Source organism: Catharus ustulatus, chromosome 5 (genome assembly GCF_009819885.2).
Source record: "Catharus ustulatus isolate bCatUst1 chromosome 5, bCatUst1.pri.v2, whole genome shotgun sequence".
Taxonomy (NCBI): domain Eukaryota; kingdom Metazoa; phylum Chordata; class Aves; order Passeriformes; family Turdidae; genus Catharus; species Catharus ustulatus.
This window is the reverse complement of record NC_046225.1, coordinates 43,668,317-43,694,340: the sequence shown is the minus strand read 5'-3', so window position 1 is coordinate 43,694,340 and position 26,024 is coordinate 43,668,317. Positions and strand designations below refer to the sequence as shown.

The 26,024-nt window shown below is 41.0% G+C and overlaps 1 protein-coding gene across 5 annotated transcripts in view; it reads left to right on the top strand.

Moving 5' to 3' along the window:
- Positions 1 to 14,799: 14,799 nt before the first annotated feature.
- Positions 14,800 to 26,024, top strand: part of FAT1 (FAT atypical cadherin 1) — a 112,884-nt gene continuing 101,659 nt past the window's right edge. For 4 of the 5 annotated variants that reach the window (XR_004417931.1, XM_033059761.2, XM_033059758.2 and 1 more), the window contains exons 1-2: positions 14,860 to 14,933; positions 22,624 to 25,911. Coding sequence is in view for 4 of the 5 variants with exons in the window: in XM_033059761.2 (XP_032915652.1) it covers positions 22,644 to 25,911 (3,268 nt within the window). In the remaining variant the exon portion in view is untranslated. Of the gene's footprint in view, positions 14,934 to 22,623; positions 25,912 to 26,024 lie in introns of all 5 variants that reach the window. The other variant, XM_033059760.2, reaches the window with a different exon arrangement.

The window sequence follows — 26,024 nt, the reverse complement described above, 5'->3', positions numbered from 1 at the left end:
ATAAATTTCATAGTTTCCCAGAAAATTGATTTCTCTTTCTTCCACAATGATTATTCAACAGTCTGAAAAGGCACTAATTTCAACCTGTCTGCAGACTCGTAAGAACCACTGATTAATTTCAGTCTAGTATTTTCAACACTATCCCTGCAATCGCTAAGTGTGTTTACAGTGGAATACAACTTACAGTAAATTCACGAATACAAGCCGCATGGAGTATAAGCTGCATATCCGGTGTGTTGGCAACATTGATGCCTTTGTCAATAGATAAGCCGCACCCGGAATATTAGCCGCACTTTAGTTCGCCGCAAACTTTCACAAAATCGTCATTTAGTAACACAATCGCGGGATCGCCGGGGCTAACTGGCTTACTGCCGACCTCGGAAACATTGTTTCCAAGTGAAAAAAGACACACCCTTTATTTACAAGCCGAAAAAGACAGGAACAATAGTGTGGTCATTTTGCGAGCATTCCCAATGGATCCGCGTTGCCTTTAAACAGCTGCTCAGCCACGCGGGCAGGCAGCTGAGCTCCGAGTGGAGCCACATCTCCGTGCTGCCACAGGAGCGGCCGTTGTAGCCCTCGCGGCCCGCAGGGGGAGTGGCCGTTGTAGCCCTCGCAGCTCGCGGGGGGAGCGGCCATTGTAGCCCTCTCCCTGCGAGCCGAGTGGCCGTTCTACCCCTCTCCCTGCGGGCTGAGCGGCTCCCCCAGCCCTCTCCCTGCGAGCCGATCGCCCGCTTCATCCCTCTCCCTGCAGGACGAGAGGCTCCCCGAGCCCTCTCCCTGCGAGCCCAGCCAGCCCCGTAGCCGCACAAGACTGAAAACACTTTAAAAAGTACAGAGAAATATCACACACTTTTATCGAACTGCCGAGGTAACTCACCCCGATAACAACCCCCGCCCCTCAGTAACGCTGCCATCCACAGGCAGGCAATAAGCTGTTCTCTGATTGGTTCATCGTCGGAACAACGGGAAACCATGGATTTCAGACTGTTTTGGCTCGGGACTGGACCAGCATGATACTAGGTAAGGGCAGATATCACATTTTTGTCCATAGATTAGCCGCACCGGAATATTGGCCGCATTTCCGGGTTTCCACCAAAATTTTAGTCTTCTTGCTGCGGCTTGTGTTCGTGAAATTACTGTACATATGTGTATGGATGAGTTCAGGGGCAACTTAATGCTTGCATTAACTTTTTGAACAAGGTCAATGCTTAATTTGCTATGCCACCTTTGGACAACAATTTCTAATATCTTAGATAAGAGCATGCTATAAAGCAACACATAGGAAATTGCTTGCTGATGTAGCCTGTTTATTTACTACACATATTTGTATTAAGAGCACTTAATCTACTAGATCTCTTCAAGGTCTTTTATAGAAAAGCCAAGCTTTATCAACCTGCAAAACTGCAAGTTTTTCTTAAGTTTTTAGTTTAAGAAAATTTTCATGGAATCTAAAATATTCCCTAGGGATTAGTACAGAATAAGTCTTGAGTAGCCATATCTTAAGGTACAGGTGCTGAGAAGGCAGACAATGTTTGATTTTTGCTCTTTATTCTTAGTTTTGTTCGGATTATGTCACATATTAAGACTTTAGCCCCCAAACCATAAACCATCAGCAATAAATAATATTATTACACTGCAGTAGCACATTACTTTCCTAAATCATGGTTGTATGCTTTTCCAAAGCATGAGAGAAAATGTTTTTTATTAGAAGTCATTCACTATCTTCACTCTTATATAAAAAAGTACAGAAACATGCAGTTGGTTCCAATGTTCTCTCCTATAAATGTTAATTATTGTTGTTCTGACTTTCCTGAGTTATTTTTGGTGTCTCAATATTTCACAACTAATAATTTAGGATATGGCCCCTAGGTGCTTGAATATCAATAGTATTCAGTGACATTTTGGCTTTGAAGAAATTGTAGTATAGGACCTGGGCATGCTAATAAAAGGCCTTCTTTGCGTTTCTGTTCCTCACAAAATTAATATACTAAAATCTTCTAACCACAAAGTGTTATTACAAAAATAAACACATTGAGGTTGTGGAGTAAACAATGGTTACATGATATGTAAGATGGTAGTTACACAGACTCTCAGCCCTGGATTTGGAGAGGGATCAATGATGTAGGAAGGTTCCATGCTGAAAGGACTTATACTAGAAGGGTAGTTTTGCTACATTTTTACTTTTGTTCTGCAAAGGAAATGAAACGTTCCAATGAAATGACAATAGCATCAGATTGTATGCTACTGAACAGCATTTATTTTATCTAAATAGCCAATTAATTTAAAATTTCCATTCTTAAAGCTAGCTATTTACAGTCAAATAAAGAAAATACCCAAATTGTGAGTTTCCCTTTCCCAGGTAAACTTCTACCCCACATGTTCCCTAAAAACATTCAGCAGTCTTGCATCATGCTCAGACAGTTGTTTCATCTGGGTTCAGGGAGCAGTGAAGATGTGTGTTTCATGGTCACAGATCCAGGAAAAATAATATAATGAGAGAGAATTAAATAAAGCAGCAGGAACTAGGCTTCTCAAGAAATTGAGGGTCTTCTTGTTTAGATTGGTCACACAAAAAAAAAATCATGTCAGATCAACCCAGTTGCAATTAGAAGAGCCAAAGGAAATCAGCAAACCATCCATTTCTTAAGCCAATGGACAAACCTGGGCAGACAATTTAATCCTTATCAATAATTACTTTTCCTATGAGGCCACTGAGCAATACAGTGGTAGCAGTTAATCCTTGCCCTTGTTTCCTGCATGTTCCCTTGCATGAACAAATATTTGTATTCTGGAATTAGTTGCAAAACATTCCTCACTGGTATTGTCCTCCTCCCAGTTCCTCTCCTTTAAGTCCAGTAATTTCACGATTATAAGCCACACCTGATTATAAGACAGCAACTTTTCGTTCTTTGTCCATACATAAGCCGCACCTGATTATAAGCCGCACATTACAAAACAGAGTGTGATAAAAGATCTATTCTATCACCATCTGTTGAGGGTGGGGGCAGTGATCCTTATCTCCGCGGAAGATATTCTGCTAATGGGCCATCCACTGAAACCAGGCAGGGCATTGTTCTTTATCTTTTCACAACCCATCCTTCCTCCAGGGAGTCATTTTCTGCTAATGGCCCATTGAGTCCCACTGTGGGACTGATAAAATTACTGCATCCCACTGAAGTTGCTCCAACCAGGGGGAAGAGCCCAACATTTCTTACCAAGATAAAAACAGAGGTTTTGGGACACTAAGGGAGCCCCTTTCTCCACTGGACTCCAGAAGGAAACTGGATTTCTCCACATCACCACTGGACCTCCGGAGGGAAACTACACCTTGTACAGGAGCACTGCTCCAACTGAATCACATCTGTCACTGCAGGAGGATGCAACCACCATTTAATGGGACTGCTACCAACACCCTGCCTGACAGGGTGTCAGGTTGTACTCTGACTTTTTCAGGGTTTGGAGTTTGTTTCTTTGCACTACTGTATTTCTATTTTAATTTCCCTAGAAAAGAACTGTTATTCCTAATTCCCATATTTTTGCCTGAAAGCCCCTTGATTTCCAAATTATAATAATTTGGAGGGAGGGGGTTTACATTCTCCATTTCAAAGAGAAGCTCCTGCCTTTCTCAGCAGACACCTGTCCTCCAAACTAAAACAGCAACTTTTCGTTCTTTGTCCATATATAAGCCGCACCTGATTATAAGCCGCACTTTGGGTTTGGACCAAAATTTTAGTCAAACTGGTGCGGCTTATAATCGTCACCTTGATGACAGAAACATGGAGGAAATCATGGAGGGATCTCTTTTCAGCACTTTAGGATGAGGACCAATCGCAAATTCTATGTAATATATTGTTGCTTTTACAAACACTCATACTGTCATCTGGAATTGCAATGCTGCACAACACAAGGAAAAGTATTTCAAAGGACAGACATCCCTTATGCAGTTTATGGGCTGGAGGGGAAATAATCAAAGAAAGCAAGGGTTTGTTTTCCTTAAAAAAACCTCCAACATTCCTAACAGTTGAACTACAAGGAGGAGCATACTAGTGTCTTTCTGCTATTGTGTCAGGATATGTATTAACTAGTGAAAGGATCATCATTGTATTAAGAAGCCAAACAAAATATCTCTTTAATAACAGAATGAGTTGCATACATAAATAAACTATGGAGGTCTCACTTAGACTAGACCATATTACATAGATCAGCTTGAAGAAATATTTCACAATCTTAACCAAACAGAAAAGGAAGTTAAATAAAGCTCAGTCATTGGCTAACTGTCTTTGTTTTTAATAATTCACTAAATAGATGTAATACACTAATAGATGTAAATTCACTGATAGATGTAATCTTAACAAATAAATAATGAAAAAGTTTTCCTTGGGCTTGTATGTGACATTTTTCCTGAATTCACTTTAATCAAAAAACAGTATTGATTTTTCTATGGTTTAAGACCATGGTAAACATTTTTTGATCTTGAATTTTGTAACTGGATTTTTCTCATGGAAGGAGCATTGTCCAGTACTAGATACAGAATTTCTCCTTACATTCAACCAGGTAACTTTAAGAAAGGATTGTTGTCTGTAGTAATCCGTAAAGTCTGAAAAACTCAAGTCCTTGATGTCCAAAGCAACATAGAGGCATGGCAGTACAGGCTTCAGTCTATTGCTATTCCCCACTTAATTACATTTTAACAAAAAATGTTTGTCTTATGATAAAGTCTCTAGAAGTATCCTTTTTCATCTTTGGAAATTTTAAACATGTATAAAACCTTTCTTTGCATCCTAAACACACATCTACACAAAACTAGTTTAATTCACAAAAAAAAAATTTTTATAGCCGGTGATGAGCTATCAAAAAGTCAGTATATTCAGTCTCCACTAAAATAGGCCATGTTCAAGCCAGTGACTTGGCTATAAAAATTCCATTCTCGCTCCCTGGAGTATCTGGCATCTCAGATAGCTGTTTTACTCCATAATTATTTTTTCCACTAAACTCTAAACTCCTGAATGATGGTTGGGAAGATACAGAAAATTTAACTTCTATATTTGATATTTCATCAAAATGCAGAAAACACTTTCATGATCACAGTTTTTATTATTTTGTGTAGTTTGCAATTAGAACACAATTGAAATAAATACAAAACGAAATACAGTCCACTCTCTGTGAAGATACTCTAGCAAAATATTTTAATCAAAACTGAAGAGAGAAATCGAATATTAAAAAAGCACAAAATCTTCATAACACATTTTACAAATACAACTAACATAATATAATCAAGTAGTGCTCTGTTATAGCCACTGAAATTTAATTATGTATAATCTTTTTTCAATGAGCCTGCCTGATTGAAAACATTTGCATCAGACAGAAGGACAGAACTAGACAAAATTTTAATAAGCAGTTTGTTTATGTGGTTGGATAGTTGTACAGTCCTTGTCACCACACAGACTAAGCAGTTTAACAATGTATTTTACTGTTTAAATCATGCAAGATGAGAAGACTTGTACGCAGCAATGCAGTTTCACATAATGTAGTTTCTGCCTGCTGCCTCCACTAATGAAATAAGAAGATAGCCAGAATATTTCAAGTAGTTCAGTAAAAAACTTATCTCTGCCAGCACAAACATAGTTACTTACTGAATAAACAAACTTATTCCACTGCTGTGAAAGTAGAAAGTGCTTTTCCAGTCTGGATTTTTCTTTCATTTTGCAAAGGACTATGAGAGCATTGTGGTAGTGATTTCATGAAATAATCACTTAACTGCTTTTGATTCCCTGGCATACTTCAACCCTGACAGGAAAGTACAGGTGATGATCAATTCTTGCATTTATTTTATATGGTTTTATTTGGGTCACCAATGAAAAAATGCTACATAAAAAATGTTTCTAGCTCAACACATGCAATCCTTAGAATTATTTCATTTGAAGTGTCTTAATAATATAACATAAAAATGGAAGTGATGGATTTTACAACACAAAGATGCTAAAAATAAAATCAGATTTCAGTGTATTTGCAGGAAGTTTCAAACCCAACGCCTCCTGAAACAGAAAGGCCTCTCTCTTATTTATATTGAGGAAATACTTGATAAGATATTTTGTTGATCTCAGTTAGATTTTCAGAAAAAGTTCAAATGGAAGTGCAATAGAGTGCCCTACTCCTGAACACTTGTGGTGGTAACAGTAATAGGAGAGAAAACTAAGCAGGAAGAAAAGTCAATAACTTGAGAGTAGAGAAGGAGTTATCATCAAAGCCAGTGTTCCATCATGTATTTAGATTCCTATTACAGTTAGAAGATTATAAGTACACAGAAAAAGAAAGAGGGGTGAGGAAGAGAAGGGAGAAAATACAATGCCAAGCAATGAAAAACACATTTAGGTACGGGTTTTCTTCAAAATAATTTTATTTGATACAATGCCTTGAAAATGCCAAACTTAAAGTCATCTTTTTCTTTATTACTCTGCTTTACTAAACTGTTCTTGATTAACTGAAATATATTTTCTTTAATTAATCATTTCCTGTTGGATAAAATACATGTTGAAGTACTCTTTATTCTAGATTTTGGGCAGCAAAGCAGCACGGTGATTTATTTTGAATATTGTGATAGGTCTGGTAGAATATTTGACTCATCAGCCTTGAATAATACATCTAATGTTGCTTCCACAGGTCTGAAAAATTCCATCTGTGCAAGATGCATATAAACGAATGAATCACCACAAGAATTTATGACAGGTTGCATCTGCTTTCAAGGTACAGACAGACCTAACTGCACCGGCTAGTTGAAAAATCTACACAAAACCTGCAAAAATTCCCTGCTACAATGGTAAGTTCAAACATCTTAACTGAATGTCAGCTTACCTAGTACCTTTTCTGGAAGTGAAAATATTTCCTTCTCTGTCTCTCTCATGAAACTCATCTGTTGAACCCTACCCAGTGTACCTCACCAATCTACTTTCTTCTTTCTGCTCCTTATATAAGAACCTGTAGGCAGATACTTCTTTCTCTGTAGCTTGAACTAAAGCAAGGCAAATTTTTTCTGAACTTAAAGAAACTGCTTAGGAGCTGTGTTTAGGCGGCATGCAAGTTTTATTACACAGTTTCAGCTTCCAAGACGCTAGCTTTATAAAGATTGTCAATATAAAATAATAGTACAGTAGAATTTTATTTTGAGGGCAGTTCATGCCTGAAGGCATGCTCTATAACTCGCTGTAGGTGAGCAAGGATGTTGCAATTACCAGCAGAAAAGTACACAATATATTTCTCATGACTGACACACATATACGCTCATGATGTAAAAATGGGATACATTGATATTGATTCTTAGTTAGATCCTATTTTGATATATGCTTTTATTTAACAGACATTGCCCTTTATGTGATCCCATTTATATGAGGGAATTTTCCCATACATTCAAAGTAACATAATATTGGCTGAACGAACACTTCTACAGTGTTCATTATTTGGCTAATTTAAAAAGGAGTAACCTCTCTGATGTGCCATAACAGAACTAAAGATGGTATACAGTACTAGAGATAGTATAGTAAGATAGTAAGACTAGAACTCAAATATGGCATAGCTTTATTTTGGAAGATGACGTGTTGGACATTCTGTGAGGCTTTTAATGATTTAGCTATTTAAAATACAGAACTTTGGAAAAAAAAAAGAGAAAGAATGAAGAAGGCAGCAAATCACATTTTCTTCGTTTATCATGAAAGAGAGACAGAAGGTTAATGCGTGCTGAAAAATAAGAGGAAAAAAATCCAGGTTGTGAAGTCCTATTCAGTAATACAGAGCATATGAGACAATAGATAATTTTTATATGGAATACCCATATTAATCCTTTTATTTGGAAATTTTGTTTTAGCAATGTAGTTCCTTTGCATATACCAGAAAAGAAATGACACTGTTATATGACAAGAATTGTGATGGAAAGCCAAGTCAGGTAGGGTGGATAGACCAAGACCTTTTTCTTACACGGAGCTGCCAAAAAAGGATAGTAAATTACCTTCAAATACAGGAAAAGGAGATTTTATTAGCTATTAAAGTAGAGTACTTGACTTAATGGTGCCTAGGCAAGACAGAAAACAAATAAAGAGTTCATAAAAGATTCTCTGCCCAATGTGCTCTTGCAGGAGAGGTTCTTGTTTCACGTGCTGGATTAATTTCAGCTGGAGGAGCAATGTTTCGCGAAGTAAAGAATCAACCCTCCCCTTGTACTCATGAAGCCATTATTATTTCCATGACTCACAATGGAAAACTTTGCATCCTTTTGATAAACTTTGAGCGGAGACTCTCATCTCCTTGCTACAACACTGTGCTTGACTAGACAGCTAAAAGGAAAGGGGACTTGTCATGCTGAGCACCTTCTGTTTGTTCCTTAAATATTCAGGCACTTCCAAGATCCAACAGCCTTTCACTAAATTCAGATTATTTTAATTGATTTAAGTTGAATTTTCATTAATAAAATAGAGAAGAACGCCATGTAAGCAAAGGAAGAAAGGGTTTTTCCACACATACACTCTTTCTGGACCAGACAACTCAGTTCACAGAAGATAAGATATCATGTGGAGTGGGAATGTCTAGTCAGGAGAGTCCTCTCTTACGCTGGACGAAATATCATTCCCAAATACATTGAACTCTAGAAGCTGGATGCATGTACACAAGGCTTAATCTGAAATGAATCCTAATATTAGTAAAATGAGATAAAAACCACCAGTAAAGACCAGGAATCTTCATCTTGATGAAATCTAAGGGCTCTTAGCTGTCTGTCAAGAATAATTGTAGTAGAAGAGTAATGTATAATATTCTTTGTGGAAAAACATTGAGCCTCAGTGACGATGGAAAACAGCTTCCTTTCTATCTATCAGCTTTTCAAAATTCTGAAGTCATCTAGATTTTTAACTATTTGGATTAGCAAATCCTAAACCAAACCTTAACCTATGATTAATTAAATCTGAATGAATAAGATATCTAGTCTTAAATAAACATGACGTTTATGACATGATAGATGCCAGCAAAATTAAAATCTCTTTGAGACATACAGTAAACTGAACTCGGTTGGGTTCTAGACTTACATGCTATATATTTTAATGCTATAGATTTATAAGCTTTAGTCTAGCCCTAGTCTTTTAAAAAGCATCAATGACCAAAATAAGAGACATGATGACTTGGTCTCAGCAGAGACCTATGCCTTTCTTTTTTGTTATAACCTGAAGAATTTTGAAGACATTCAGAGTATTACATTCCACCATTAATTATCCTATACAAAATTAAAACCATCCTACCAACCCAGGAACATTCGGTACATCCACTGCTTATGCAGAGTACAAATCTATTTCAGATGTTTATAAGTACAATTACTTGGTCTCTCTACTTTCTTCCATAGTTGTTCAAACTCTAATTTTGGATTTAGGACCAATTTTAGAATCAAAAGGACCAATACCTTAGTTCAAAACAGAACATCACACTTGTACAGCAGTCCTTTTACTTCATTCAATCCTACATAATACTAATGTCACCAGAGCTCTTACAACTTCAATTTTGTGATCTCACATCAGCTCTGGGTTTAATGGAACCTGGACAACTAATTCCAACTACTCAAAATCAAGGAAGTGAAATTATTACTATTATTTTAGCATTATATGTCATAAAAGCATTATTTGGATTTTTTTTTCAATTTTGAAAGCTCTTGAAAGCTCTAGAAAACTCTAAAAGAGGTGAAGAACCAGCTCAAGGAAACAACAGGTTGAAGATCCAGTGGAGAGCAGATTTCTTTCATCTCTTTTTGTCATAAAAAGTGCCAGTCATGTAGTTCTGGACTGGTGAGTCTGAAAATCCCTTTCCTTACTCTAGTGTTAAGCCTGTGCTTGATAAAATAAAAAGTACCAGTCTACACATCTTAAAAAATTATTTGAAAATTAATGACTGTTACAGCCTAGCCTTTTTCTGACCTTCTCAAACATTTTAATTGTCCTGTAAATATTTAAATCAGTAGTTACTTGTGTTGTAGGCATGAGACTCTGAACCAATGTATTTCTGCCTTGAGCTGGGTGGATTTGAGCTCCACAGAGCAGTCCAAGTACCACTCAGGAGGAAGATATTATCTAATGGAGAAGTAGATTTAGTCTACCTTGCTGAGCCAGACCACACAATAATCCCTGCAAATCTCCATCATCTTTCCACCCCAGGGAATACTGAATAGGATTTTCACTTTTGTTTGGGATGAGCTAGCACAAACCATTACCCTAAATTCCATCCAGACCTTTAATCAAAACACCAGTATTGTCCATAACGGTGCAGCTGGTTCTGTTCTGGTTGCCAGTATGGCACAGAGTAAAATAAATGTCATAAAAGCAAACTTACATTATGTGATTTTAAAAATTATTTCCAAAGATGGATTGGTGAAAAAAAGTGGGATGTGGAAAAGTGGTTTGTTTCTGAAGTGATGTTAAAATGTTTCTCAAAAGTTGACATACACATAGAGGTAATCTATAAAATTAAAATGTAAATATGAGGCTGCCTAGCTCACTTTCGTTTAAAGAATATTTTTCTCCTTTTTGCTAAAAGAACAAAAATGAAAAATCACTCTGTAACAGATCAGCTGTCTCTGTCAATTTAAAGGCTCAGAAAATTACTATTGGAATATTTGGATGCCCTCACCCTACTAGCACCTGAAGAACTAGAACCTAGAAACACAAAATTATCTCTTAAGTTTAACTTTTTTCCTCAGTAGCATTGCTCCAGGTTTTCTTCACTACTGCATATGTGTGCATTTAGAACATACCCACAAATAGTTGTACCTTGTAGGTTTAATGATTGAGTAGCCACACTAAACTCATCTTTAGGTTCACAGGGCACACAATAGATTGTCAGGTAGTTGATATAGTTTAGCATTTCATTATACAAAAGCTGATATATGACTATTATTTTGACATTGCTGCCTTGGAAGTCTTGAATAGCATTGGGAAAGAATATCTAATCAAATAGTCAGTGATATTTTATGCAGTAATAATTCTCTAGGGTAAAAAAAAGTCAATAAAAATAATTAAAATATGAAAAGTTAAATATCCTTGCTCAAATTCTGTCAGATAAAGAGATGTATGCTAGGGTAATCCTAAAGATTTTCAGGGGTTTTGAAAAAGTTTGGTTGAAGTAAGAAAATGTCAGCACTCTCATATGTGTATTTCATAGAACTTGCCCCCTTTCCCCCACTGCGAACAGCAGAGGGGGAGAAGTCAACATTTGTAGCTCAACCCAAGTTTCCAAAGAGTAGACAAGAACAGTCAGAAAGACAGAATTAGTTTTTATTGCCCAGGTCTGCATTTACTAGACAGGAAACAAGCTAGAGTGGTAAAGGAGTATATACCCTTGACTGCAGGCCAAGGAAAGGATATATGGAGTATATGGAGGATTATGGAGTTTTGGGAAGTTGTTTTGTTTTGCTTTCCAAAGGTTACAACTATTTGAGGTCTGGGGAGTTCTTCCTAAGACCAGATGAGAAAAAGGAAAACAACCAGAGCAGAACTGTTACCAAACAGTTTCCTCCTCCCTGTAAAAATGAATTTCACATAGAGTACAGGTTTTGTGCTGGCCTTTTATACTGTACAGAATTTAGTTCTTACTGTAAAACAAATCAGGTCAGTTAATTTTTAATTGACAGAGAACTCACTGGAAACTGTGTCTGACCTCTTTACTGAAAAGATGTATTTGCCCTCTGTTACAGACAATCGATGTTTATGGCCCCTTTATTGCCCCTGAGTCACAGGCTGCTATTGTGTTCAAAAGTACTTTTTTTGAAGCTGTACTTTGTGTAGCAATTGCAACTGGGTTACTCTCATAGAGACCAAGAGAGAGTTATCCTTGCTTTTGCCATCTCTGAGCCAGTGTAATTCAAAGTGCCATTTTTGATCTTCAAAGTTTTATGCAGCTGAGGTTGTAACAATTTAAAATTAACTTCTCTTTAACAAAATAGGAGCTGAGAAATCAGTCCAAAGTACTTCAGATATCATTCCCCAAGTGCATACCTTGAACTGGGAGCAGGAAAATTTCTCTGGAGGACACTCGAGTTTGGTATTTACTTCCGATCTCACCCAGTTAACTACCACCTCCTCTTTGTTAAATATACAACAAACAAGAGTTGAAAACAGTGAGGCTAGGTTTTGAGATAAATTAGTGAGAAGAGTGCTAGTGCCATAATGCCTTAGAAGCAGACAGTAATGGCTTTGATTATGATTATGTGGAAATGTAATTTCTATTTCAGTCTTTGGGAAATTCCTAAGCTGAAGGATTCATGTTTCTCTTGAAAGAAAAGTTGAGTCCAGACAACTCCATTTTTTAAATTTAATTTTATTTTTTTTTATTTATTGAAAGCTGAGCTGAAACTTGTTTCATCTTAGGCAATTTGATAAGGACAGACATATGTTAATAGATGACAGGCAGAACCAAACATATTTTGCTACAATGGTTGCAAGACTGGAAGATTTTCAGTGACATGGATGGTGCCCTAGACACCGAAGTGTGATTTCAAGTATTCTCTTTTGTACCTTTCCTATAGGTTAGCAAAATATTAAAGAATATATGAATTTGCTTTGGGATAACACATCACAAAGATACTTTTCCCACTATAGTGAAAGTAAACAATAATTACAGCAGCGTTATTGACACTATTTCCAAGAAAAAAATTAAAGGGCAGAGAAAACACAAAATTAAAACGGAATATTCAATAAGTATCAAAATGGCTTTGTCAATATTATTTAAGATGTTAGAAACCTGTTTTAGAAGGTAAACCTATCTATATTAAGCAGACTTTTGAATAGACTTGCCTGGACATCATGGCTCCAACACTTTATCTGAAGTGCCAAGCATCCTTTACCCACTGTTGGAGAAGGATGGCATATCCCTTTATTTTTCTTCTAAAGTACTTAATGTCAGCATAGCATGTCTAGAGGAGATTCAAATCAGAAGCCTCTGATTTTTTTTTTTCAGTCTTTACCAGATACTTTTCAGAGATGGTCCTGTCCAACTTACAGAAGGTTATTGCAATTCTGCCACTTCTCCAGGCATTAAGAATTAAAGTAAATTTTAAGCAATCTGTGGCCCTGATCTTTCATTACTTAACTCAGCTATCAACCACAATATGGTAGTGGATCTGAAAGGTAGGAAATTTCATAGTACAAAATTATGAAATATTTGCAACTGTAGGGAGTAGAAGTGTGGTTTACATTTGTTTTTAGCCCTTAGTTATAATGGCCTAAAGTATTTCCCTTTTAGTCCTTTTCTGGAATGCTATTTTCAATGCAGTTTATTTTATGCAACTCACTTTGAAGCAGTTTTCACAGAAGAAAAGGTCATCTGGCCCAGTGGCACTTGGATAAGGACTCAGTATAATTCCATTTAGGGTCTCTAAAAAGAAGATGAGATGCTAAATAAATCAGTCAGCTGCGTCTGTTGTGGTAATCTATAAGGACAGAGAATTTTGGCATTAAACTTTCCAATGGTTTGCCCAAAGTGAACATTCCTAGACTGAAATGGCATGTATGCACTATTTGGAAATGTACTTAATATGTATATACTGCAGTTTGTATCTGCTCTTCCCATCCTAGAATCCTGCACACTCATTTGGCTGATAGATTTTAGTGGTGCATCTTATAGGAAATAATGACCCAATGTCTTCAGCAGTCAATTTGCCTTTTGGAAGAAGGCCATGACTTTAAGGTCCTTAGGGATAAATTGTTTAGTAAAAGAGTATTTTACCTTGTGAGAATCCCAGAGTGCTTTGCAAATTTACTGTCACACTATGTTTCTCAGGCAAATAACTTTTAAGGCATTTTCTGTAGTTTTCCCGAAATTTTATAAACCACACCGTTCAGGACCTTCTGAGGCCGCTCCTTTCAGCTGGGCAACATCTGAACTTTATCGAAGAAGAGTAATTGGGGCTGACTTTGGATGAGGGAGAACCACATAATAAATACGTCTTGCTTGCTTGCTTGCTTGAGAGGAGAGGGAGAGGACTATTCTTGACTTAACGTGGCCGGGAGAGAGTGGGAAATTCGCGTGCTCAGCCCTAAGCTGGCGGCTGTGCCCCGCCGAGAAGGAGCCGCCAGGCGCTGCGGCGGGGGCAGCGCCGTCCCGCCGAGTCGAGCGGCGTTGCGGCGGCGGAGCCAGCGGGGCCTCCAAGCTCCGAGCGGGGCGGGAGGGAGGCCGGGGCGGGGGGCCGTGCGGGTACGGCGCCTCACCTGCGGCAGGGAGGGAGGGAGTGCGGGCGGCCGCGGCCACGGTGCGGTGCCGGCGCGGAGAGCTGCGCGCTGCTCCCGCCGGCCGCCGCGCTCGACTGCAGCGGCGAGGGCAGGGAGGGGGAGGTGCTGCCGTGAGCAGGGTCCGAGGGGGACGGACAGAGTGCGAAAGAAGACGGAGGGAGAGGGAGGGAAGAAAGGAGGAAGGGAGGCGGGGGAAGGAGAGAGGGAGGGAAGGAGTCGGCGATCCGGCGCAGCGTCCCCACTCTCACTCTCTCCGCTGCTGTAACTCCTCAACTCTGCCCGTTCTTTGCCTGGACATGTCTTAAGAAAGTTGGATCTCTCCCTCCTTCTCGCCTTTATTCTTCTTCTTCTTTTTTTTTTTAATTTTAATTTTTTTTGTTGTTCTTCTCCCACTCCCTGGCTATTTTTCCTTCCCCCCGTCGCTCAAGTTTCCAGCAGCGGATGGGTCGGAGCCGACATGCCGCGCTGTGGCGGCGGGGCCGGGCGCCGCGCTGGCTGCGCGCCGGGGCCGCGCTGAGCGCCAGGGCCACCGCGGGGTTCACGCTCTAGAGGCGTGTGGGCACCGGAGCATTGCTCGCGCTTTCTCCAGAGGACAAAAAAGAAAGCGGGGGGAGGAAGCGTGCGGAGATGAACTGAGCTGGAGCGGACTTTGTGAGAAGAGTGCCGAGTCCAGCTGGTCTGGTGAGTTCTTTGTTTAATGAGTTTATTATCAGCAGGGTGCTGAGAGGGATGATTCCCTCGAGAATTCTAGCGTTCTAATTTGTTGCATTACTGAAAACAGCAGGGTCTTCGATTCAACCTGTGTTTTTTAACTGTGTAGAGTGTGTATGTTTATTATATATCAATACATGTATATATACTCGCACATCACTCTGTACAAAGCCACGTCTACCTGGAGCTGAAGGTACCGCAAGCTTTACCGCCCCCTTCATGGGGAGAGCAAGGCTCAAGTTTCCTGACTCGGAGCCGGGCTGGTCGCCGCGGGGCTACCGGCTCGGTTGTGCTCCCTTCCGAAGAGCCGGCGCTGCCAGCAGTGCCCGCCGCCCGTGCGCTGTGGCGCGGCGCCCCCTGCCTGCCCGCCGCGGAACTGCATCGCCGCCACCGCGGGGCAGCCGGTGCGCGGGCCGGGGGTGCGGGGCAGGGGAACTGCCGGGCCGGGAGCGGCACGGCTGGGGGTTGCGGGGCCGGGGCTCAGGGCCGGAGGCTGCGGGGTTGGCCCCGCCGAAGGGGCTTGGGCGCTGCGGGGCGGAGCCGCCCACCTGCGGGTTGGTGACCCTGGGAACCAGCGCTTTCAGAGGGGCTTGGTTCCTTTCGACCAGCAGCCCTGGGTGCGTGAGGTTGTGGCTGAAGAGGGGCTCCCTCCGCCGCTGGCTGTATTTATTTATGTGGCTAATAAAAGACGTGGCGGGGCTAGTGCGTGGTAAATGCGCCCCCGCTGGCGGTTCCTGCCTGCAACCCGGCTTCGTCGTGAGTCTGTTGGGACAGGATTCCCCAGGCAAACATTTGATCGTTATTGAATGTGATCACTTATTAATGAGCGGGGAATCCTTAAAGGGCTGTTTCGGAGTATTAATCTTTAACGGAGAGCTTATAGACTGCCAGATACCCCTTCAGCCTGAATTCGGCAGGGCGCTTTTCCGCTTAAGGCTACGGAGAGGTAGCCCGTAGCCTTTCCAAGGGCCGCAGGGTGGTCGCCGCTGCGCTCGCCCGGCTCCGCGCTCCCTCTCACTGCCGCTGCTTTTCCCGACGCCGGAGCAGGGCGCCGTTCCTTACAGCGGTGCCGGGGAACGGCGGGAGACGCCAGTGGCTTTTGGCTTCTGCTGAGACCTCCCTCCTGCGCCCGGGCGTTGAGCGGCGGCTCGCCCAGCCCAGCCCGGCCCAACCCAGCCGAGGTGGGGAGGCGTGAGCCCCAGCCCCAGCGCGGTCCGGGGGCGGCAGCCCGGCCGCCTGTGCGAAGGGGAGCGTGGCCGAGGCGCTGCGGCTGCCGCTGAGCGCTCCTGGGTACCACCGGTGCGGGCGGGCACCGCGGGACGTGTCCTGGCCACTCTCTCTGTTCCTCGGACGGCAGAGGACCGCGGGCTCTGGCGGTCTCCCTTGCCATCCCCGTAAGAAATCCCCGGCAGCAGCTTTCCGAAGTTTCTGAGTAGCCTTTCTGGGGGAGATCTTCGCCAAACGCGAAGTCGCCCGTGTCCCTGGACCGGCACCCGATTCCCTGCTGCTCCCGTCGTGCTGGAGCCGGGCGAGCGCGGCGGAGGTGAGGGCTCCCCCCAGCCTCGGGCCACCGGGAGGAGCAGCTTCTGGCTGTGGTTCGCCCTTCCCCCGCCCTTCTGTTCCGCGTTTCGTCCTTCCACGGCGGGGCCGGGTAGGGGTGCTGGGGCTGCCGCCGCTCCAGCCGAGCGCCGCAGAAACGAGTTCCGGAGGGGCGGCCGTCCAGCGCCGCGGAGGAATCCGGCGGCGGGGGGCGCCGCGGCCCGCAGGGGGCGGAGAGGCAGCGGCGAGGCGCGCTGGTGGCCGGGGAAGAAAGGGGGAGCGGCGCGGCAGGCACCGTGCGGGGCTGGCCCCGGCCCGCGCCCTCGTCCCGCACGCAGCGAGCCGCACAGAGGTGAGCGCTGGGCCAGCCCAAAGTTGGCAGAACTTTTGGCGGTGGGGGAGGACGGGCGGCGCGGACCCCTTGGGAAGTTGAGGCTCCGAGGCGAGGCCGGGACGAGGTGAGGCCACCCGGAGGCGCTGGGCGAGCGGGCGCCTCGTGCTGCGGGCCCGGCGGGGCGGGCTGCGAGCGGCGCCGGCCCCCTCCCCTCTGGCCGCCCCCTCCGCCCTGCCCGCCGCTCCCCCCGCGCCCCGTCCCCCCCGGCTTGGCGGCGGCCGGGCGGGCTGTAGCCGGGGCCGCACTCCCCGGAGAGCCGGCAGGACTCCAGCCGGGAGGTTCCGCCTAAGTTGGGCAGAGGAAAAGAGCTGGCCGTGCTGCTTTTCCCTGAGGCAAGGTGTATGAGTGCGTCTCATGGGCCATTGCAAACTTCATTCCCGGGTGAGCCGGCAGGGGCGGCTCGCGGCGGGTGAGAAGTACCTTAGGATGAATTTCTTCCTTTGTTCGCACTTCCACACCGCCTCCCTCGTTGCGTTCCTCGCCGGATTGCTCAGAAAGGTAAAGGGGCAGTGCCTGCCAGGACCCGACGTTTGGCAGCGGCTCCCCGGAAGAGCCCGGCTGGACCCATCACTCGGCTCCTGCTACTGCTTTTATTCTTCTTTAGGATAGTTAAAGCAGAACAAAGTTATGTTTGGAAGAAGCGCTTTTTAATCTCGCTCGTCAGTTTTACCGCTGATAGTATCCCCCTGTAGTAAACTTTTTCCCCCCGGAAAGGCGTTAATACGTTAAAGGAATGCTGCCTTCTAGCAGCAGGTTTTCCTGCGGTTTAAATACTTGCATACAAGTTGCTCCTAGGGAGTGGCATAGGAAATACTACCTGTATTCTTTTAACATTTCTGCTGTCTCTCTGTAAAAGGAAAGAACGTTGTATAATAGATGTGGATTTGCCATTTGCTTTTCTAACCGTGTGGAAATAATTCAGCTGATTAGTGAGTAAATACCTTATTGCATGCTGGAAATTATTTTAAAAGTTTTTATTTCATTCACTGTGAAATCCTAAAATCTCTTTTAGGAGACTGAAAGGCAAAGCTTTAGTAGTCACCATAGAAGAAGGGTAGACTGTTTTTTTTTTAATTATGCATGCTAAAGAACTTTGTATGAGTAACTTAACTCTGCTATCGTTTCAAGTAAACAAGTGTAAAATGGCTTTAAACTTTTGGAGATTTCTGCTTGATTTTTTTTTTTTTTTTAAGTTTAAACCTGAATTCAAAATCAGAACTAATTTTTTAGGGTTCCACACTAAATTTCAATCAAACTCTTTATGCACAGAGATTGGAGGTCTGCTTTCCCTTGCACAGCTGATGAGTTCATATTAGATGCACTAGTAAGTAACTGCCTGCAGATAAACAGTCAAAATTCTCCATTTGAATCTTTGTTTCATTCTGGTTTCAGAATCTTTGCCTGCTGTGGAATATAGCTGCTGCATTTTCCTTTAACAGCTAATGTCTCCAAAACATAAATCAAAGTATCTCATGAGATTAACTTATGATGTGGTGAATACTATCATAAAACTTACTGGACTTTAGTCACAAGTTGAAACTGTTATGTTAATCTCTCTGCGCCAATGTACATTTTTTTGAATAACTTACAGCTTTACTAAAGTAACACTACCATACACTCTCATCATGTGTTATTTTCTGAATACCAAACAGACACATTCCCTCTCTGAAAAGCAAAAGACACTTAATTTGTTTGATTGGAAAGTTAAGCGTGTTGAAACAGTTAAACTTGGTATTTCTTTTTTCCCATCAGACTGCATAAATAATTGCTTTTAAACAATTGAAAGAGTAGGTGTAGCCACAATTAGCGCAACTTGCAAAGTCACACGATCTCTCATAGACTGCTAACTAGAAATTCTGTCCTGACTGTTTGGTTTCACAGTGTTTTTCTGTCAGACAGCATCAGTTGGGTGTGCTGATCAAAACTGACCTTTAAGGTAAATAGTTAATGTTTTGCTTGGTAGGTAGGTTTTTCTGGACTTAACTGGTAGAGCTTGCATGTAGAAAAAGAATAGCGATGAGACTAAGACTAACTAGGGTATATGGCCTGATTTAGTTCTTTTTTGCTGTTTATTAAGTTCTGTATTTCATGCTTAAAACTTTGAAATCTCAGACTATAAACTTTGAAATCTTAATACCGTAAATTTCCTGCTAGGAGAAACAGTCTTTTGCGTGACTGCTATCTTATCCAGTCATCTTAATTTGTAAGTTAGCAATTTGAGCTCTGCTAGCTCCAAAGTTATACTTAGACCTATAAGATAGTTCATATTTCTAAGTTGCATTAATAATTTTTTCAATGTACATATTATGTTAATGTTTTGATGAGTTAATAGTTCTTGTAATGTTTTAACTAAGTAGTAGAACTGTCTTACATATCCCAGTGCCAAATCTACATATAAATAAAAATGACCTGATTATACACATAAATAAAAATTGTCTGAATAGTAATTTCCAGATAGGAAATCAAAGTTTGTTTGAAAGTAGCTTTTTAGAATAATACTGTGTGCACTTCTTATGCATTTAGGGCTATGATACTTTGTTAAGCAAACGGTTGCCTTATGTGTTGAACATGGATGCAGAAAATCCTAAACTGGTCATATTCCAAAGATAATAAAAATCCAGGAGTTCAAAGTATAGCCTTTGGCTAAAATGTTTCTGAAATTCAGTCATTTTGGCACACTGTAATGAGTTTATATCTAACACATTATCACTGTATCTTAGTGCTTTCATACTTTCTCTTAGTTGTTAGTGGTCTTTATAACTGGAATTGCTAATACTTTAGTTATTTTCCAAGTATATACTATGTTGATTTTTGGGTAATCCTAGTCAACATTTTTTAGTTTCTAGTAGCTATGTAAATTATGACAAGATGGAAACAGTGTAAAAAAAAATACCAACTTGTTTTTATCTGACATGGTTAACTGTTTAGTGGAGAGATACTTTTACATTCTTGTTTGTGACTCAGGAAGTTGTAGGGGTTATTGCTGAGGAGTGGATTCTCTTACTGGTGGTTGCGTTATTACTTGTAATGGACTGTGCCCGTTGCTGGTTCTGAGCAGACTTGAAGTTGTTACAGAAGAGCAGCAAAAAGTGTTCAAAGTATTATGGCACAGAAAAAATACAGTAATAGTAAAACCTACACAAGTGTTCAGTTTTGTATAATAATGAGAAGTTTGAGTATCTTAATGCACTTTAATGCACCTTATTGTGTTACCCATCCTGTCTAATGTGCCTGAGATGTGAGAAGCAAATTATAAAAGGTACAAACAGATAGAGTGTTTTATATTATAAATCTACCACTTCAAATAGCCTGTTGCCAAACGTAAGCATGCGCAGTGAGTTAGCAGGTGCTACGCCATGAGAAGTAAAGCTGTGTTTTGGACTTAAGTATAAATTAAAAATAATAATAATAATTAAAAGTCTTAGTGTAACTGAGGGAGAAAAGAGAGAAGTATCTGATCAGATCAACATAAAATTTGATCACTGAGTATATAGATCATTGGTAATAGATGGCTTCCAAAACTCCAGCAAAATGGAGGAAAAGCTGCATTTGTTGATTTCTTTAAAATGATGTTTTAAGTGATCTTAACATTACCTTTTAAGCCAGTCTGGTGGCATCTTAAAATTTTCAGAGTTTTGGAATTAGTGATATCAGCTATTTATTGCAAGGATTTGGCTGTGTGTAAGAGTTTTGTTTGTCTGTTTCTTTGGTTTTAAGCAAGTATTAGTTAACTTGGCAGTATGCTGGAACATAAAGCCCTGGAGACCCAAGTGTCTCTGTATTCCCATGACATATCATAGCCTGGGAAAGAAAGTAGATAGGGGAGGAATAATATTGTTAAGCCATTGAAATGGTGACTGTTCCAACTTCACTCATTTGCCCTCCAAACCTTTTCTTCATTCAGTGTTAAGACCTTGTAAATATTGGTTCCAGCTACTTCAAGGCCTTTAATGCTTTTTATTATTTGCTTATTCACTTTTTGTTTGCTATGTTTATAGTTTAAATTGTGCAACTTAAGTGCTAGATTTGGAAGACAGACACATTTTTTTTTTCCTCCTTCCAAAAGGATATTGCTTTTCATTACTCCTCTGCAATACTTCCTATAGTTTGTGTGAATCTGAGTCTTAAATTCCTGTCAAAATCATTGACTTAGTAATATCTGTGACTGAATTCCTTCTGAGGTGTTGAAATGAGCTGTTGACACAAGTAGATTAATTTGCTCTGATGTTTGCTATGGGCAGAGTCAGTCCATGAATTGTTAGTCAGTGTGATCTTTCACATATCTACCTGAGCAGGTGGGAAGTAGAGAAGAGAGAAATTACTGTAAGAGAAAATGTGAGTGGAGAAAGAAGACAATGTGATATTATTTTAGTGGAGATGAGCAGAACTAGCATGAAGATAGGCACTTAGGAGAGATTGACATCCAAAGAATAGGATAAGGGCAAACTATGGCTAAAATGTGGGTAGAGTAAGTCGGGAACAATAAAAGAATGACACAGTGAGTAATTAATTTGATTTGTATAACAGATTGACCAGGGAAGAAAACTCAGAAGGAGAGGCAAGGGGTAAATTTCATGATAAAAAGGGAAAGGAGAAAGAATTGAATGTGTACTATTTAATTAAAGTAATCAAGACAATGTTAGCTTGCTTTCCTTGCTGGAAAGAAATTTTGTTCCCAAGATCTTGTTGAAAGCTTGTGCTGTGCTTGTTGAGGGAGCCTTCTGAAGCTTTGATTTGTTATATGGTGAGACTTGAAGGACTGAAAAGGGTTGCTGTAAACCCACATGAAGAAGGTGGTCCCAGATGTCTTGTTCTTGAAGTTTCTGCCTTTCTTCCTACTACAGTCTTGCCTAGATTTAGGTAGCAGAAATGTTATACTGACTTCAAATGGCAGATCCAGTGAAGGTGTGCCTCTGTGACTGTTTTGCTGTTCCAGGCTCTTTGTCATTTCTGAAATGTGTTGGAGAAACCTGACTGAAATGTTCCTCCAATAATTTTGATAGATTCTTGTTCTCATAGCTCCTTGTTTCAGATCTGATTCTGAGAGGGAAACAAAGGAAGAAGTCTTACTCGTTATGGGCTTTACACCTTAGTGTTGCTCGATACTTGTATTTTTTTTATGATAAGCACTACTCTTAGAAGGGTAGTCAGAGCTGGAGGGAATACAATACAGAATTATTATCTGTTTATAACATTTATAATTATTGAAACAGGTGCACATGGGATACTGTAAAGAATTGACAGTAACAAAGCAACACTTGCAGTTTACTTCCACTTAGTTGGAACTCAGCCAGTTTATAATCTAGATGAAGAAATGAGGGAGAAGAATTTTCTACTAGACATCATTGTCATGTATGAATTGGAGAACTGGAGTGAATGTTCGGTACTCCAGATTAGTTCAGACCTAGTTTGTTTGCTCATAGCAGACAGCATTGACCTATTTCTTCAAGCATGTTGCTTCATGGGAATGTTCATTTGAACTGAACTCTGTGTTCCTCTTGAGTTGCATTAGTAATTCCTAGACTTTTGATGTAATGGATTCTTGACTTTTTTTATCTGTGTTTCTATTACTGCAAATAATTTTGACACTTTGTGCAAGGAAAGGATATAATCTAAATGTGTAACTTACAGTTTTCTTTCAAGTATGAATTCTGAACTAAGTATCAATGTTTATTTGATAAACATTTGAACAATCCCAAGTCTTAGTGCATCTCTTTCTTGTTTCAGGTTTCTTTGTAATTGCTGCCATGGGAAGATACTTGACTATGCTGCTGCTGCTGATGCTGCTGGTGCAGCATTTTGGAAACTGTGAAGGAACTCAAAGGCCACATCATGCTCCATCAATGCAATTTACACAAGTACAATATAATGCCACTGTGTATGAGAACTCTGCAGCCAAGACTTACGTTGGACATCCAGTGAAAATGGGCATTTACATTGCAAATCCATTGTGGGACATAAGATATAAAATTATTTCTGGTGACAGTGAGAACTTGTTCAAAGCTGAAGAGTATGTTCTTGGAAACTTTTGCTTTTTGAGAATACGGACCAAGGGAGGAAACACAGCTATTCTTAACAGAGAGGTGAAGGACCACTATATGCTGATTGTTAAAGCAGTTGAAAAAAACACAAATGCTGAAACACGCACGAAGGTCGGGATACAGGTACTGGATACAAATGACTTGAGGCCTCTGTTTTCTCCAACATCTTACAGTGTTTCTTTGCCTGAAAACACAGCAATAAGGACCAGCATTGCAAGAGTCAGTGCAACAGATGCAGATATAGGAACAAATGGAGAGTTCTACTATAGCTTTAAAGAAAGAACAGATGTGTTTGCTATACATCCAACTAGTGGAGTGGTAGTTCTAACTGGTAGACTTGACTACTCGGACACTAAGCGTTATGAGATGGAAATTCTTGCAGTGGACCGTGGGCTGAAGCTGTATGGTAGCAGTGGCATAAGCAGTATGGCAAAACTAACTGTTCATGTCGAGCAAGCAAATGAACATGCCCCTGTTATTACAGCTGTTCCACTGACTCCATCAGAATCAGACACAGATCCAACGTATGCAGTTGTAACCGTGGAGGACAATGACCAGGGTTCAAATGGGGAAATCGCATCATTAAATATTGTTGCAGGAGATGCGCTTCAACAATTCAAAACAGTGAGGTCTGTTCCAGGTGGCAAAGAATACAAAATAAAAGCCATTGGTCCCATTGACTGGGAGAGTCACCCTTATGGATACAACCTTACCCTTCAGGCTAAAGATAAGGGGAATCCCCCCCAGTTTTCCTCTGTAAAAGTTGTTCATGTGACATCGCCACAATTTAAGTCCGGTCCTGTCAGATTTGAAAAAGAGATATATAGAGCTGAAATAAGTGAATTTGCTCCTCCAAACACACCTGTGATAATGGTGAAAGCTGTGCCTAGCTATCCACATTTAAAATATGTATTTAAAAACACACCAGGAAAAGTAAAGTTCAATTTAAACACTCACACTGGTCTTATTACCACGTTAGAACCCATAAAAGCACAATATGCGTCCCATTTTGAGCTTGAAGTTGTGACAAGTGACAGAAGAGCTTCTGCAAAAGTATTAATTAAGGTACTAGGCATGAATAGCAATCCTCCCGAATTTATTCAGACATCCTATAAAGCCTCCTTTGATGAAAATGTGCCAGTAGGTACAAGTGTCATGAGAGTAAGTGCAAAAGACCCTGATGAAGGGGAGAATGGTTATGTGACCTATAGCATTGCAAACCTAAATCCTTTGCCATTTGTGATTAACCATTTCAGTGGGATTATTAGTACCTCAGAAGACTTGGATTATGAATTGATGCCAAGGGTTTACAATTTAAGGATCCGAGCCTCTGATTGGGGTGTACCATATCGCCGAGAAGTTGAAGTTCCTGTTACTATTATTTTAAATAACTTGAATGACAATATACCTCTGTTTGAGAAAATAAATTGTGAGGGAATAATCCCCAGGGATCTTGGTGTTGGAGAACAAATAACAACTGTATCTGCTATTGATGCTGATGAGCTCCAGTTGGTCAGATACCAAATTGAATCTGGAAATGAACTGGATTTATTTAGCCTAAACCCAAATTCTGGAGTACTTTCCCTCAAACAGTCACTAATGGATGGCCTAGGTGCTAAAATGTCTTTTTACAGTTTGAAAATTACAGCTACAGATGGAGAGAACTTTGCAAAACCATTGTACATCAACATAACTGTAGGCAGTAGTCGCAAACCAGTCAACTTGCAATGTGAAGAAACTGGTGTTGCCAAAATGCTTGCAGAGAAACTTTTGCAAGCAAATAAGTTGCACAATCGTGGAGAAGTTGAGGATGTTTCCTTTGATACTCACTCTGTGAATCTGCATGCACCTCAGTTTAGAAGTACACTCCCCAGGAGCATTGAGATAAAAGAAGACCAACCTGTGGGCTCCAGCATAATATCCATGAATGCTACTGATCTTGATGCTGGCTTCAATGGAAAGCTGGTGTATGTTATTTCTGCAGGTAATGAAGACAGTAGTTTCATTGTTGATATGGAAAGGGGAGTGCTGAAAATTCTTTCTCCCCTTGACCGAGAACTAAAAGATAAATGTACCCTCAATATTACTGTCTATGATCTTGGAATACCACAGAAGTCTGCCTGGACCCTTTTAGATATAAAAATTCTGGATGCTAATGACAACCCACCAGAGTTCCTCCAAGACAGCTATTTTGTTGAAGTAAGTGAAAACCAAGAGCCCAACAGTGAAATAATTCAAATTGGAGCTACTGATAAAGATTTGGGGCCTAATGGAGAAGTGAAATACTCTCTTCTTACAGATACAGACAAGTTTACTATTGATTCTGTGACAGGAGTTGTGAAAGTTGTAGGGGTCCTGGATCGGGAGGAACAGCACATTTATTTGTTGAAAATTGAAGCTAGGGACCAACCTACTGAAGAACCTCAATTATTTTCAACAGTTGTTCTGAAAGTGTCTGTAGAAGATGTTAATGACAATCCTCCCAAGTTTATTCCTTCAAATTATCATGTGAAAATCCGAGAAGATCTTCCTGAGGGAACTATTATTACGTGGTTAGAAGCCTATGATCCTGATTTAGGTCAGTCAAGTCAAGTACGGTACAGTCTTTTGGACAGTGGGGATGGCACCTTTGACGTTGACAAAGTAAGTGGAGCAATACGCATTGTACAAAGACTGGACTATGAAAAGAAACAACTTTATAACCTGACCGTGCGGGCCAAAGACAAAGGAAAGCCCATTTCATTGTCCTCTACGTGTTACGTTGAGGTTGAGATAGTTGATGTGAATGAAAACTTGCACCCCCCACGGTTCTCCATATTTGCAGATAAAGGGTTTATAAAAGAAGATGCTCCTGTTGGTTCCTCAGTAATGACAGTATCTGCTTATGATGAAGATGCAGGAAGAGATGGGGAGATCAGATATTCCATCAGAGATGGATCGGGTATAGGAGTTTTTCGAATAGACGAAGAAAAAGGTAAAGTGGCTCTCTGTTATTTTTCTATACCAAATAAAATCAAATGCCAGGGAAGAGAGAATAGAAGCAGCATTGTCACAGTTGATGTAGGTGTTCTTGAGTGACAGAAAGAT